Source organism: Marmota monax, unplaced genomic scaffold, assembly GCF_021218885.2.
Source record: "Marmota monax isolate L192 unplaced genomic scaffold, Marmota_monax_Labrador192_F-V1.1 WCK01_AAM20220418_F8-fsc00051, whole genome shotgun sequence".
In the NCBI taxonomy this organism is placed as follows: domain Eukaryota; kingdom Metazoa; phylum Chordata; class Mammalia; order Rodentia; family Sciuridae; genus Marmota; species Marmota monax.
Window position 1 is genome coordinate 2617317 of NW_026695202.1, and position 16556 is coordinate 2633872.

The 16556-nt window shown below is 39.3% G+C and overlaps 1 protein-coding gene across 1 annotated transcript; it reads left to right on the forward strand.

Annotated features, from left to right (window-relative positions):
• The first annotated feature begins 444 nt into the window (after positions 1-444).
• Hsp90b1 (heat shock protein 90 beta family member 1) lies at positions 445-14618 on the forward strand. Its single transcript, XM_046429523.1, has 18 exons — positions 445-603; positions 1517-1619; positions 2231-2372; positions 2856-2972; positions 3724-4055; positions 6446-6557; positions 6762-6881; positions 7787-7903; positions 8673-8810; positions 8895-8972; positions 9127-9192; positions 10210-10479; positions 10747-10992; positions 11537-11673; positions 12663-12741; positions 12819-12974; positions 13939-14064; positions 14322-14618. Exons 1-18 carry the CDS (start codon positions 555-557, stop codon positions 14349-14351), a joined length of 2418 nt encoding a protein of 805 aa, XP_046285479.1. The 5' UTR covers positions 445-554; the 3' UTR covers positions 14352-14618.
• The last annotated feature ends 1938 nt before the right edge of the window (positions 14619-16556 follow it).

The following is a 16556-nucleotide window of genomic DNA, read 5'->3' on the forward strand; positions in this document are numbered from 1 at the left end:
GCTCGCTCCGTGACTCCAGACGGGAGAAATGCAAAAAGCGCGTTGCCATGGCTACCGTTCCCCCTGGTCACGGAATAAACGCTCTCTAGGATCCGGAAGTGGTTCCACCGCGACCCCTCTTAGAGGATGGACGCGTTGCGAGCTACGTTCATTGGACGGCTTCCCTCAGAGGCCAAGTCTTCCCAGGCAAAGGGGTGGTCCCGCGTGTGAGGGCCCGCGGAGCCATTTGATTGGACAAAAGCTGCTACGGGAGACCAATCGGAAGGAGCCACGCTTCGGACATCGGACACCGCACCTGGACAGCTCCGATTGGTGGACTCTGGTCCCCACCACGCGTACCGATTGGGTACAGAGGGTGCGTGGTGCGGCGCGATTGGTAGATTCGTGTTTCCCGTCCCCCGCCCGCGAGAAGCCGGGGTGAAAAGCGGCCCGACCTGCTTAGGGTGTAGTGGGCGGACCGCGCGGCTAGAGGTGTGAGGATCTGAGCTCCGGGGTGGGGGGGCGGAGGCGGCTCCTGCGGTCAAAAGAGACTTGAGACTCACCGGCCACGCGCCATGAAGGCCCTGTGGGTGCTGGGCCTCTGCTGCATCCTCCTGACCTTCGGTGAGTGATCTGAGGGGACAGGACACCCCCCCCTCCTCCAGCTCGGCCGCTTCTCGAAGGTTCTGGGGGCGTTGGACCAGGAATGGGGATATTAGGGCCTGCGGCGGGCCACACGGGCCATTGCCTTTCCTCGAAAGAGGCTCAGGGGATTACCTTTACTTTCTTCTTCCTCTGGAAAGAAAAGAAACCGAACAGGTTGATTTAAATCCCCTGCAGATCCGAGGTCTCAGCTACCGGGGTGGGGCCTCTCTCTCGGCTCTCGTTCCCCGGGGAGTGTTGCGGATGCCCCTCCCGGAGGACTTTTGTCGGCCGCTGCAACCTTTGCCTGTCCGCTCTGGAGGACCTCTTCCCCCAGCCTTGCGGACTCCTCGCGAGCGCGTTTCGGTTCTTAGAGGCCGGTCTCCGGAGCGTGGGGCCTGTCGCCAGCGGAATGGCAATGTCTGGGTGTTTAATTCAGTTTTGCTCCAGCTTGGTTCTTCCCCTTCTCAGCACCCTGGGCCCAATTTCAGTTTCCCGAGCCAGAAGTTGCACAAATTCAGTTTGTATTCTGACCCATGAAAAGAAAGGCCCAAGTTTTGGTTTGGTCAGTTGGAGGCCTTGTCTCGGCTGTGCGCAACACGTGTGGGTGTAGATGGGGCCTGGTATCACTCTGCCAAACGTTATTTATAAAGAATCGGGAGGACGCTGTTTGGAAGAGATGGCCGCCTCCGTATTTCAGATTCTACTGGGGGACCTCGGCATCTCAACTTAAATAAGAAATGTGCTGACTTAAGTAGATCCTTTCTTCCATCCCCACCTCCCACATTTACCCACTGGATTTTGCAACACCTACCCTTGCCCTGTTTGAGCATATTCTGCGAAGCTAAGGAAGCAACAATGTTGAAGAGTTTTCCAATTTTCAATCTTTCTTCAGGGTCAGTTAGAGCCGACGATGAAGTCGATGTGGATGGTACAGTGGAAGAGGACCTGGGCAAAAGCAGAGAAGGCTCAAGGACAGATGATGAAGTAGTACAGAGGTCTGTGTTCATTTGCAACTATATAGATAAGCCCCAAGAAGGTTGTGGGATCCAGTAGGTGCTTTGGTTTCTTCAAAGATCCAGATTAAGTATAACATTCTGAGTTCAAATACCTGAAAATGTTAGAGATATGGAATTATTTGCACACATAAGCATCTCCTGACTCTTAATTTGCCTTTAGTAATAACTGATCCAAAAAGTTGAATGAGGGGCTAGAGATGTAGCTCAGCAGTACAGTTCTTGTCTAGCACAGTCTAGGCCCTGGGTTGCATCCCCAGAACTAGAAAAATAAAAACAAAAATGGAGTGAATTCCTTTGAAAACTATGTTGATACCTATTTCAGAATATTAGTTAATAAATTTTCTAAGACCTTAGAAACGACCTTCATTTAGATTCCTTATATATTCTTAGCAATTTAAAAAACAGAATTTCTGTCATTTGAGCAATGTTTTAAATTTTGGCCTTTTAGGACTCGGTGAAAATTTTTTGAAGTCCTTAATTTATATTTTTCCCTTTTAACCTGCAAGAAAATCTTAAGAGGCCATTTGTGTTCTCATCACCGGCTATATGTTTTGAAGGCAACTAAGTATTTGTTTATCTGATTTTCTTAGAGAGGAAGAAGCTATACAGTTGGATGGATTAAATGCATCACAAATAAGAGAACTTAGAGAGAAATCTGAAAAGTTTGCCTTCCAAGCTGAAGTTAACAGGATGATGAAACTTATCATCAATTCATTATATAAAAATAAAGAGGTAAGCAACATGTAGTTAGGATAGTCTTGTCTCTGTACAGTGGCATATTTGTTTCTTTTCATAGTAAATTTAAGTATATAGTCATTACAAGTAAGTAGTTGACCAAGTTGACCCAATATGTACAAGAATTGCTACCAATATATGCAGGGGATAGGGAGCATTGGATATTTTTCCTTTTCCCTTCTGATATGTTCATGGTCTGCTAAATACTTGATTTTTTAAGGGCATTCACACAAATATAAGCTTTTGTGTGTTGCATACCTGAAAATCACTGGTAGGAGAATAAAGTTACTACTCTTAACCAGTTCGGGTATGTTATAGTTGCTACAATCCTTTTACCAATGAATAAAACCATCCCTATATCATTAAAAAGTTTAGAGTGCTTTTTCAAGGATACAAAGGAGAAATAAAGTATGTTTCACGTGAAATTCAACTTCTTGTTGTATCTTGAAGCTAATCTAAGTGTATTAAATCTGACTTTAGATTTTCCTGAGAGAACTGATTTCCAATGCTTCTGATGCTTTAGATAAGATAAGGCTAATATCACTAACTGATGAAAATGCGCTTTCTGGAAATGAGGAATTAACTGTCAAAATTAAGGTAAGCATAGATAATCTTTTTCTCTTGAATCCTTAGAGAAAGGAAAGCCCTATTGGTCAAGAAAGGCAACCTTAGTCTACAGTGACAAGTAACCCCGTAGTTTCAGTTGTTTAACTCAGGAGTCAGCAAACTAGGATGTGGGCCAAATCTGTTTGCCTATTTTTATAAGAAAGTTTTATGAGAACACAGCTGTATCCATTTGTATCAATGACTGCTTTCATCTACACTGGCAGTAATCATTGTGACAGGGACCTGTGACTTACAAAGCCTAAAAAATATTTATGTCTGGTCCTTTAACTGAAAAATATGCTGACTTCTGGCTTAAATCATTCCATAGGCTACATAGGCTTTTACTCTACCTCATCCTCCCACCAGGACTTGGGCTGATTGAGCAGCCATCTGGAGTGTAGCTGGTTGCCATGACACACAGAGCTCAGAGGGTCGCAGACCAATTAAAGGCTCAACCTGAAAGCTACCACTAGGCTCCCACTTGCAACTCACTAGCCAGAACTAATCACATGGCCTCACTCAAAAATGGAAGGAAATAAAATCCTACCACTTTTGTGGAGACAGAGCCAGGGGTGTTTATTGAAGAACATGAATGATCACCACAGATTCCTATTATAGGAATCATTCAAGTATAGAGTCAATGTTTTGTTTCCTATCAAAGAAATAGGCAAAACATAAAATTTATTTTTCTATAAATTTTTTTCCTTTGAGGGTAACTATCTGGTTCTTGTCTTGCTTTTAGTGTGACAAGGAGAAAAACCTACTACATGTCACAGACACTGGTGTAGGAATGACCAGAGAAGAGTTGGTTAAAAACCTTGGTACCATAGCCAAATCTGGGACAAGTGAATTTTTAAACAAAATGACTGAAGCACAAGAAGATAGCCAGTCAACTTCTGAATTGATTGGCCAGTTTGGTGTTGGTTTCTATTCTGCCTTCCTTGTAGCAGATAAGGTTATTGTCACATCAAAACATAACAATGATACCCAGCACATCTGGGAGTCTGACTCCAATGAATTTTCTGTAATTGCTGACCCACGAGGAAATACTCTAGGACGGGGAACAACAATCACGTGAGTATTACTGATTCCTAATAAGAATTAATAATTAGTGAGAATCTAGAGTCTCCAGTTCTGGTTCTCTGGGCAAGTGGTTTTTTGTGGGCCCTAATTTCCTTGCTTATTAAATGAGGAATTTGAACAACTCTCATAATTTGAATATAATATTTGAGGGTGGGAAAAGGGCTGGACACATTGAGGAACTTGTGTAGAAAGGCCAAAGGAAGAAGAAAAAGAAGTCAAGGAAATGACAAGATGAAGATCCTGCCTCACTATGTGACTTCCTCTTATATTTGACTGATGAAACAGAAGTACCAGGCAGTTCAGTCAAGTTCTACTTCTGTTCCTGGCACTAAATTAGCTACTGCTGTACCATTCTGAGAGATTTGTGAGAATTAAATGAGATCATGAAATTTATGTTTGATAAAATTACTTTTGTCCTTCCTACTACATGGAGAGGTGTTACACATTTTTTTTCCTAAAGCTGCTCCCAAAGACTAAGCATAAATTTCTTCCCCATTTTTTTAAATTAAAGTCAGGATTTTCCCTCTAGGTTACTTTCCCCGCAGCATGTCATGGGCCCCCTTTACTTTCTGGCACACGCCCTCTCCCCCTCTGCAGTTTTCTGCTGGGGATTGGTTCCAGGACCCCCATGGATACTGAAATTCACAGATGCTCAAATCCTTATATAAAGTCATAAGTATTTGCATATGATTTACATACATCCTCCCATATTCTTTAAACCATCTCTAGATTATTTATAGTACCTAATATGATGTAAAATAGTTACTCTGTTTTGTTTAGGGAATAAAGACAAGGCAAAAATTGACATGTTTGGTACAGAGGCAGCCATAATTAACCTTCATAGGCCTGACTGCATGGAACAAGTCAGCAGTAACGTAACATTTTTGATTTGTGGTGGGTTGAATCTATTGATGTGAAACCCATGGATATGAAAGGCTGACAGTACTTGCCTTTGCCTTACTTGATCTTCTGTCTACACCTCAGTCCAGCCCACTGTTTTGATTTTTATCCACCTTTCCTATTGAAATATGTCATTAGTGAACTTTGTTGCTAAATCCAGTGAAATCAGAGGTTTTTTTTATAAATTGACATTGTTTATTTAGTTTCAAACACTAGTGAGTTTGTAGTCTTCATAACCATACTTGTCTTTTCAAAAATTTTCTTTGCCTATTTTTTTTCCTTTTGGTGGTGCTGGGATTGAACCCAGGGCCTTGTGCATGCAAGGCAAGCACTCTATCAACTGAGTTATATTCCTAGCCCCTCTTTCTTGAATATTAATAATCTCTTTCTCTAAATTTCCACCCTTTCCTCCTCATCCCTGAGTTCCTCATACAGTTTTATCTACTGCCCTGGCCTTAGATTCTCTTAAATCCATATTATTAGTATAGATGAGGAATCAGTAGACTTTCTTATAAAAAGCCAACTAATAATTATTTTCTGCTTGTGGGCTATAAGGTTCATCACAACTCTGCCATTTTGTCTTAAAGACAATAATACAAAATATATGAAGATGTGTCCTAATACAGGATTTTATGGATGCCAGCTATAGTTGGCCAACCCCTTGCCTAGATTTAGGCTCTGTGCTCACGTATCTACTTGCCTTTTAACACCTTAACTAAATTGTCGAACCATCAGCCTCTAGCTGTATCCAAAATAGAACTTATCTCCCCCATGTCACTAGGACATGTACCCTGAGATCAGAGACCTACCTAGTTGCCTTGCTAAGCTCTCATGTCCTCTACTTATTGGCAGTTGCCACTAAACTATAATAAGCTTTCTGAGACAGGGATAACATGAATATACCATTTCTCTTACTTGGAGCACAAACATTGATATGAGCTGTCTGATTCTTTGGGAATATGTTGTGACTTGTAGGTGGGGGAGAGATTTGCAGAAGAGTGGGCTGTGCTACGGTAAACTAACACTGCCCAATCAAATAGTGGAAATGTTCCGACATTCGCTGTCCATTATGGCAACTAATTGCTAGTTTTTTAAGGAATCATGTTTTTATTAGGAATCATTATTTATAATAATTATTCATTTCTAGAAAAACAGAGTAAGAGCCACAAGAATGCATGTAATTCCATTTTTCTCCAGAATGTTTCATTCATGCTTTATCGCCTTGAAAAAAGAAATCCAACATTTTTGTTTTATGCTAAAATGTTTTCTACTTAAGGGAAGATTCTGTCCTGTAGTATGTCCACATGTGGTATATTTAGCTCACAAGCCCTGTTGGTGATGGACAGTTCTTAACATGAATAATGGGGACATCTTGGATTACATAGAACTGTCAGCTATTACCATTAACAAGATATTTAGAGAAGTTTATAATCAAATTTTCTAAATCTTGAATATGTCTAAATGGGTTATTTTCCTTGCAGCCTCGTCTTAAAAGAAGAAGCATCTGATTACCTTGAATTGGATACAATTAAAAATCTCGTCAAAAAATATTCGCAGTTTATCAATTTTCCCATTTATGTATGGAGCAGCAAGGTAAATCTAATCAGTAAAACTTATTATCTTGGCATATATTTAAATGTTTAACAGGTAACAGTGAAAGTTAAATGTGGTTCTTTAAGTCAAGGATCGATACTACTGGGGTTTACTTAGTTGAGCTATAATGTAATTTTTCATTTTATAAAACCAGAGTTCTTGAATGCATGAGTTTAACCATAATTGTACTTTTAACTTTAACAGACTGAAACTGTGGAAGAACCCATGGAAGAAGAAGAAGCAGCCAAAGAAGAAAAAGAAGAATCTGATGATGAAGCTGCAGTAGAAGAAGAGGATGAAGAGAAGAAACCAAAAACTAAAAAAGTAGGTCCGGTTCCTCCCCCAGTTTAAAATATTGCTTAGCCTGCAAACCCATGTGTGTCCAGGCTAATTTGAGAGAAGCTTCAGTTTTTAGAGCTCTCCTTTTTCCAGGTGACCCGAGCTTTAAAACGCAGTTTATTGGCATGTTATGTGTGCTGTCCTAGGTTTTAAGTATCAAACATGGGTCATCTTTATGAAGAGAATTTCTGACTTCTCTATACTTCCTAGGACTGGTGGCTTATGTATTCTGAATTTTAAATTCCTAAAAAAACTTTCTGCAGCTTCTTGTTCTTTTATGTTGGAATTAAAAAGTAGAGTTTTGGTGGTGGTGGTGATGTTTTTTGTTTGTTTGTTTGTTTTGTTTTTTCTTAGCAAAGTAGAAGTATTGGTTGTAGTTGTTGAGGGATCCCTAGTGTAAAATATTAGCTGGCTGTCTTGCTTTCTTTTTTGGTGGTGCTGGGGGTCTTGCATGTGCTAAGCAAGCAAATTCTCAAAAAATGACATTTTAACCTGTTGGGTTTATGGTATGTGTGTGTGGGGTGAGGGGGGATGGGACTGGGGATTGAACCTGGTGGTACTTGACCACTAAACTACATCCCCCTTCCTTTTTATTTATGGTGACAAGGTCTAGCTAAGTTGTCTAGCCTGGCCTCAAACTTGCCATCCTCTTGCCTTAACACCCAGCAGTTAATTGGCTTTTATTAGTTACCATGTTAGCCAGTTGCCTTTTTGTATTATATATATTAGATAAACATGGGATGTGGGGACTTTGCTTTTAAAGTATTTGATCCAGGGCCAGAAACCATGCCAGATAACAGGTATCCTCTGGTGCTTTATTCTTTTGAAACTCACTGAAGTTAACGGTTCCAACTGGGTTAACTAAACTAACCAAATACTGTTAACTTCAGGTTGAAAAAACAGTGTGGGATTGGGAACTTATGAATGATATCAAACCAATATGGCAGCGACCATCAAAAGAAGTAGAAGATGATGAATACAAAGCTTTCTACAAATCATTTTCAAAGGTAAATATTATGTTAGAATAAGGAGCAGATAAAACATTACCATATTAGTTTAACTGAATATGATATGTGACCATGTGGAGGAACCCATGGAAGAGATAGTAAATGAAAATGTTTTAAAATAGTTTGGGGACTAAAAGTTATTTCCTCCTTAATCCTATATATTATATATTTTTTAACTCTTTGAGAATCCAAAATTAGGGTTGATTTATGTTTGACTGTTTGTTTTAAGTTAATGTTTCTCCAGATAGCATTTTGAACAACTAATACAGTATATTAAAGGACTTAGCATGGATATATAAAACTTGTGTTCTGTGACAGTATTTGTTCTTTTCTCTTTATTCCACATCCTGTAGGTTTTAACTCTTGGTCTGATTCCATGATTTCCATGAACTTGAAAGTGCATTGCATGTATTACTTGGGCAACTGTATTAGACAATGTTAGCCACGTGTGATTTTAAAATATTTAGAAGCCATATTTTAAAATTAGGACACGTGAAATCAATTTTAACATACCCAGAAAACTAATATGGGTTCAGTAATGGATAAAAAAGACCCAGAAAATTTGTGACCATTGGTATTTATGTCCCTCTTTATATGCATTGCTGGAGACCAAATTTCATGGAGGAAATCTGTCCTTGTACTTTTTCATGAAGTGGTTTATATAATTCTGTCATTTAGACTGGGTGTGATGTTCCTTCCCTGCTATTGCTTAGCCTTTGCACTTCTTTTTCCTGTGCCTCTGGAATGACTGAATTCCAACCTTCCTTAGGAAAGTGATGACCCCATGGCTTATATCCACTTTACTGCTGAAGGGGAAGTTACCTTCAAATCAATTTTATTTGTGCCCACATCTGCTCCACGTGGTCTATTTGATGAATATGGATCAAAGAAGAGCGATTACATTAAGGTGAGTCTTTAGTGTAGTATAAGCTGCGTTTAAATTTTGAAGGTGTGATTTCTAGAAAGTAACTGTTCTCTTCTCTCTGCTTAGCTGTATGTGCGTCGCGTGTTCATCACAGATGACTTCCATGATATGATGCCTAAGTACCTTAATTTTGTCAAGGGTGTTGTGAGTATCTAAAGATTGGGGACTGGGGATGCTGGAGTGGGGGTTCTAGCCTTGTTGTTTTTTGTTTTCTGCTGTCTTGGGTTTTGGGGAAGGTTTGGCGTTGCTTTTATTCCAGTGTTTTACTGCTCACAGAACTTTATTTTGCCATCTGCAGGTGGACTCAGATGATCTCCCCTTAAATGTTTCCCGTGAGACTCTTCAGCAACATAAACTGCTTAAGGTGAGGGCTCTACAGAGACTGGCCATTTTGCTCTTGGATTGGATTCTGAAGACTGACTCAATTAGTGAAGCGAATAGATTTTGAATCTAATCCTTGACCATTCAAAAGAACGAACTATCATTCTGGGATTATCAGATCTTAAGAATCTGATTTCTTTCTCCCTAACCCTAACCCCTTTTTTTTTTTTTTTAGTCGTAGATGGACACAATATCTTTATTTTTATGTGGTACTGAGGATTGAACCCAGTACCTCACCCATGCAAGGCAAGTGCTCTGCCCCTAAGCCACAACTCCAGTCCTCTCCCTAACATTTAATAATAAGATTTCAAACAAATGGAAAAAACGATAAAATTGTGCAGTGAATATCTGTATATACCTACTACCTGTTCCACAATTAACAAATTTATCATAATACGCTTTATCACATACCACTTAATTTATCAAGCCTTTCATTAAATCTTTTCCCCCAGTAATTTTGTAATTAGAAGACTTTCTAGTTTTCTGTTTAAAATATTTGGAAATATCCCATTTATTCACTTTGTTTAGATTCTAAAAAGAATTTTAGTGCGTCATTTGCACATGCCTGTAATCCAGCAACTCAGGAGGCTGAGGCAAGAGGATTAGTTGCCAGCCTTAGCAACTTAGCATCAGTTCTAAAATTAGAATATCAACATTGAAGGCACAATGTGTTTTGGAATGGTGGCACACACCTGTAATCCCCATTGATTTGGAAGGCTGGGGCAGGAGGATTGCATGTTCAGGGCCAGCCTAAGCAACCTTGGGTTTGATTCCTGGTACCAAAACAAAAAGGGAAAAGAACAGATCCACAATGTGGTTATTTACACTGAGCCTAATTTCAGCTCAGTCTGGTGTACAAGTGTTCCTCCATTCCCTACCCCTTCAACAGCAGTGATGGTGCATGTCTTTGTATCTTTCACTATTGCTCCCCTGGACCCTTACATTCTCAAAAGATTTTGAGATGGACTCTTCTAATCTATTACCCTTGAATTTTGTTTAGGTGATCAGGAAGAAGCTTGTCCGTAAAACGCTAGACATGATCAAGAAGATTGCTGATGAGAAATACAATGATACTTTTTGGAAAGAATTTGGTACCAACATCAAGCTTGGTGTGATTGAAGACCACTCTAATCGAACACGTCTTGCTAAACTTCTTAGATTCCAGTCGTCTCATCATCCAACTGATATTACTAGTCTAGACCAGTATGTGGAACGAATGAAGGAGAAACAGGACAAAATCTACTTCATGGCTGGGTCCAGCAGAAAAGAGGTAAGGTGAAGTATACATGTACAGCCCTCAGGGATCTTGGTGGGAAACTGGGGATTTAGAGCCAACTCTTGAGGGGAAAAAAAGGACAAATTAATTTTGTGACTATAGTAGTTCTCAGGACTGGTCTGTCACTGACAGGATAGTCACTTCTTAATAATAATCACTTTTCAGATGGCTCTACTGATGCTATATAAGTTAGCTAGTAGGACAGATGATTATGCCAAGGCCAAACTTGGAAGATTTTCATTAATTCCCTTAATTTTATAGGCCGAATCTTCTCCATTTGTTGAGCGACTTCTGAAAAAGGGCTATGAAGTCATTTACCTCACAGAACCTGTGGATGAATATTGTATTCAGGCCCTTCCTGAGTTTGATGGGAAGAGGTTTCAGAATGTTGCCAAGGAAGGAGTGAAATTTGATGAAAATGAGAAAACTAAGGAGAGTCGAGAAGCAACTGAGAAGGAATTTGAGCCTCTGCTCAACTGGATGAAAGATAAAGCCCTTAAGGACAAGGTATTCTTTTGAAAATTATAAATTGAAATTTTAGCACCCATATTTAAGAAATAAATTATTGATTACATTCTTGGGAGGAAGAACTTAAAACTTTTCTATGGTTTAACATTACTATTATAATAACTTAAGTTTTACAAGTAAATTTGTTTTATATGCTTTAAAAGTTGGTGTTGCCATGCCCAGTGGCACATGCCTGAATCCCAGCTACTCAGGCTAAGGGAGAAGGATCAAAAGTTCAAGACTGCCTGAGCAACTTAGCAAGACCAGGCCTCAAAATAAAACGAACTGGGGATATAGCTCAGTGGTAGAGCCTCCCTAGCTTCAATTCCGTGTACGGAGTTGGGTGGGGATTGGTGTTTTAAGTTTTTCTGACTGAAAAATTCAGTTTATTAAATAAGAGCATCCCTGAAGATTTCCTAAACTGAATGAAAATTTCTTTTATGATCTACCCTTGTTCATGATTTTAAGTGACGAAATCTTAGGAAGTTGAAATACAATTTCTAAGTGGCCATACCTGATACCAACTTTTGTTTCTCACCCTAAGATTGAAAAAGCTGTGGTATCACAGCGCCTGACAGAGTCTCCGTGTGCTCTTGTGGCCAGCCAGTACGGATGGTCTGGCAACATGGAGAGGATCATGAAAGCCCAGGCATATCAGACGGGCAAGGACATCTCCACCAAGTAAGCACCCTGGGGAGGGAGAGCCCTGCCAGCATGCTAGATTTTGTGCAAACACCTGCTTCTATACAGAGCCTAGCGTTGAGTGCCCTCCACTGCCTGTGTATTAGGTAGACAGAAAGTTTACAAAGGGATTCCCCCTTGGATTGATAAAGAAAAGGCATTTAACTCATGCATTTTTGCATAATGTTTTACAAACAAATGGAGATTTTCTTAATCTGTTCTACATATTTTTACTTTTGCATTAGGTTATATGAAGTCATACTTGGCATGATGGCTCATCAACATATAATAATTAATTATTTATGTCAACATATAATACTTATGTCTTCTGATAGTGTCTGTCAATTTCAGTAAATGTTTAATTAACAGGAAGTTGCCTTCCATTTAACAAACAATTGAACTTACTGTGCCTGTGAGTCAGAAGTAGACAAATCTTCTGTGTTTGAGACGTTGAGACTAGTCAGGATGACAGATCAAGGCACAACCTAAGCCTTACATAGGTAACAATTATATCAGGGGTAGGGATAGATGTGGTTCTTCCCTGTCTTAGATTCGTTTTGGAACCATGTAGATGAAGGCATTGTGGAGAAAGTGTCATTCAAGTGGCACCCAAAACTTGGGAGGCAGTGCTTCAATTACAGTAGTAAGACTAAGGGAATGTGCAGACATTAAATCAGGTCACCCACTCAGCACTGCTTTAGGTACTTGGGACTCTTCACTAAATATAAAATAGCTTCCTTTTTTATGTGGTGCTGAGGATCTGTGTGAGGCAAGCTCTCTACCGCTGAGCCACAATCCCAGCCCCAAAATTAGTTTCCTTTTATTTCACTTTTTCTAGCCATGCATATCTGCCTTTAAAAGGGAGTAATATAAATACATGTTGATTTTTTTCCAATACTTATTCTCTGTAATTATCAAGGTTAGGGTAAGAGAAATGTTTGAACCCTAAAATTTGATGTTTTGTTAATGTTCATTTTGTCCCTTCACAGTTACTATGCCAGTCAGAAGAAAACATTTGAAATTAATCCCAGACATCCACTGATCAGAGACATGCTTCGCCGAGTTAAAGTGAGTAATGTTGCACTGATCCTCTTTGTTGTCTTAAATCTGAAAACGTTAATCAAGTGCAACTTCTTCCATCTCAGGAAGATGAAGATGACAAGACGGTTTTAGATCTTGCTGTGGTTTTGTTTGAAACGGCAACTCTTCGGTCAGGATACCTTCTGCCAGACACTAAAGCATATGGAGATAGAATAGAAAGAATGCTTCGCCTCAGTTTAAACATTGACCCTGAAGCAAAGGTTTGTATCCCCAACCTTCCCACATAAGTTGGTTGCGTTTTGTTGTTGTTTTGTGTTTTTGTTTTGTTTTTGTATCCCAAATTGACCTCCGAATCCCCAATCCTTTTTCTGGTGACATGGTATCAGGTGTACACCACAGTGCCCATCCACATAGGTTTTCTTCTAAGAGTAGGCTCCTGCACCAGTAGTGTCCATCCCTGATAATCCCAGCTACTTGGAAGGCTAAGGTTCAAGGCCAGCTTTGGCAATTTAGCAAGACTATCTCAAAAATAAAAAACACCCTTTGAACCCTAATACCACCAAAAGCAGGGGCCTTTGCATGATTAAGGGAGGTAGCTGGGGCTGTGGTGTAGCCCCATGGTAAAGTGCTTGCCCAGTATGTGTGAGGCACTGGTTTGATTCTCGGCACCACATATAAATAAATAAATTAATTAATTAATTAAAGGTCCGTCAGCACCTAAAAATATATATATTAAAAAAAAAAGATGGAAAATATGGTTGGGAAGTTGGAACTTTCTTTAAAAAAAAAAAAAATGGTAGCTTTGAAAAGTTTCCCGGAGTTCTACTTTTTATTTTTTGTTAAATATTTATTTTTTGGTTGTAGTTGGACACAATACCTTTATTAACTTTTATGTGGTGCTGAGGATTCATCCCAGGGCCTTGTGTGTGCTAGGGAGTGCTCTACTGCTGAGCCACAACCCCAAACCATATTTCTACTTTTTGAAATTATTTGTTTTTTGAAATAATTGACTGTTTGACATCCCCATAGTTCAGGCATTATACTATAAATGATGCAAAACCCCTCTTTTATATCCTTTTTTCGCCTGTCCTCCTTTTTAGTTTGACTGTTAACTCTAGTTAAGGGGTTTACTCTGTGGTTCTGAATAATAGGAGTGATCTTACACATTAAAGCAAAATGAAACTAGATCCAAGGTATTGATGGGCTCATGGATGTTGTCCTTAGGTGGAAGAAGAACCAGAAGAAGAGCCTGAAGACACAGCTGAAGACATAGCCGAAGACACAGAGCAGGACGAAGATGAAGAAGAATTGGACGCAGGAACAGAAGAAGAAGAACAAGAAACAGCAAAGGTATGTCAGCAAGAGTGGGGTTGCACCTTTAGCTCTCACTAAATTCTAGTTGAGACAAAGTTAGGGCTACGACTAGAGCAAGGATCTTAACAGACATCTACTTAGAAACATCTGATAGTGATATCAAATTGAAGTTCTTGAGCAAATTTTTTCTGTAAGAATGCCCTTTCTTTTTTTCCAGCCAGTCTTAAGAAAGGCCTTTCTGTAAACTGGGGATTTTGTTAGCTTTTAACATTTTATTGTTTTTGTTTTCACAGCAATCTACAGCTGAAAAAGATGAATTGTAAATTATACTCTCACCATTGGATCCTGTGTGGAGAGAGAATGTGAAATTTAAGTCATTTTTTTGCGGGAGAGAGACTTGTTTTGGACGCTCCCCAGCCCCCTTCTCCCCTGCACTGTAAAATGTTGGGATTGTGGGTCACAGGAAGAAGTGGGTTTTTTAGTTGAATTTTTTTTAACATTCCTCATGAATGTAAATTTGTACTATTTAACTGACTATTCTTGGTGTAAAATCTTGTCATGTGTATAAAAATAAAAAATCCCAAATACCACTTTGCCTGTATTTTCATAATGCATAGTATAGAATTATCATCTGACACTTGTGTTTTGGTGGATTGGTTTGTTTGGAGTTTTTTTGTTTTTGTTTTTTTTTATTTGTTTTGATAACTGCATAATTAAACCCAGGGCCTCACTATGAGTTGCTGCAGCTGACCTGGAACTTGTGGTTTTCCTGGCCTCTGCCTCCTGCATCACTGGGATTGTAGACGTGCACCCACTGCGCCTGGCTAATGTGCACCTTTTTTTAAAATATGCCCTTCCTTTCTTACAAGAAATGAAAGGGCAGCTTAATCATAGAGGAACATGGCATAATAAGACATAGTGTCCTTGTGATGTTTATTTCCACTGTGAATTACCATTCTTAATAAATGTTATACTCAAAGCCATCTGATTGTATTAAATGAGTGACATCTAACACTTGCTACTCAGAATCCTACAGTTATAAATTCTAGATTACTACTACTTCAACAGGAAGCAGAGAAGGCATCATATTCCCTTAGTTCTTGGTAAAAATAGGTAGTTGGTTTTAAGTTTACATTAAGGAATAAGTGAGATGGCTTGCTTTTCCCCAATACTAGCAATGGGACTCAAGGCCCGCATATGCTAGGCTCTACTACCCAACTATACCCCATCAAATTCATTCTCCAGTAGGCACTGAGACAGTTCAATATACTGGATGTTATTAAGGCACTCCTTTGGATGGACAAGAGAGAAATGTAACGTGCAACTTTGCACAAAGCCACTCCAATTGAGGCAACCTAGTGCTGGAGGACCTCATCACTGACCACAGAGATCCATGTCATGCAGCAACTTGCTCACTGGCTAGGAAGGAGGCAAAGGAAGAATTCTGAAAAATAGTCCTGAACAAAAGCCAACTGGTCTATCAATTTTGTTCTCTATATTATAGACTCAAGAGATTGAATTTTTTTGTTGTTTGTTTTTAAAGAGAGGGAGAGAGAATTTTAACTTTTATTTTTTTTTAGTTATCAGCAGACACAACATCTTTGTTTGTATGTGGTGCTGAGGATCAAACCCAGGCCGCACACATGCCAGGCGAGTGCGCTACCGCCTGAGCCACATCCCCAGCCCCTAGATTGAAATATTTGTATTAATCTATTAGGGCTGACGTATCTAGCAAGGTACCTATAAGTATCTTGAAACAACAGAAACTATTCTTTCAGTTCTAGAGGCCAGAAATTTAAAATTCAGGTGTCATTTGCAGGGACATGCTCTGTATAATCCCTCTTCCTAGTGGTGGTGGCCTTCAATCCTGGTGGTCCTTGGCTTACTGCACATCACTCATCTCTGTCTCTCTCGTCGTGCAGTGTTCTCCCTGTGTCTGTCTTTACATGGCATTTTCCCCTTAGGAAGGCAACAGCAGTATCAGATTAGGCTCTCACCTTAATTTGGTTGTATTAGTTTTAGTTTTAAACAAGGCCACATTGACAGGTACTAGGACTAAGACTGCAACAATTGTTCTGGGAACAATTCAACCCATAATAATGCTCATTTAAGTTTTCCAGTTATTTTTAAGTATATTTTATAAGAAAAAGTAAATGACAATTTTAATTTGGTTTCTCAATTGGGGGTTAAGAACCTTATGAAAGACCATCACAAATATTACAAATTTTGTTACATACACAATTCCAAAATAATTTTAAGTATTTTGACTTAAGCCATTTTGTCCCATCATTACAGATGTCAAATACCTGTAAGAACTGAAATACAGGATACAGTGTAATAATTATATAATAGTAATAAGACTATAAAAAAGTAATAATACTGTAATAAAATAGTATTAACATTAATAAAAATAAGACTGTGATTCCTAACCAATTTTAGTGCATCTGTGTCAATTTTGAACTACTGACAAATTCGAAAAATGGTACTTTCCAATATTTAGAAACTAATTAACTTAGACTCCATAAGCA

Bases quoted from the DNA above. Each gene is read 5' to 3' on its own strand.
- Hsp90b1 (XM_046429523.1), top strand. From the start codon at position 555: ATGAAGGCCCTGTGGGTGCTGGGCCTCTGCTGCATCCTCCTGACCTTC. The intron at 4,056-6,445 runs GTGAGTATTACT...TTTTCCTTGCAG, and splicing joins GGACGGGGAACAACAATCAC to CCTCGTCTTAAAAGAAGAAG. The intron at 11,674-12,662 runs GTAAGCACCCTG...GTCCCTTCACAG, and splicing joins GGCAAGGACATCTCCACCAA to TTACTATGCCAGTCAGAAGA.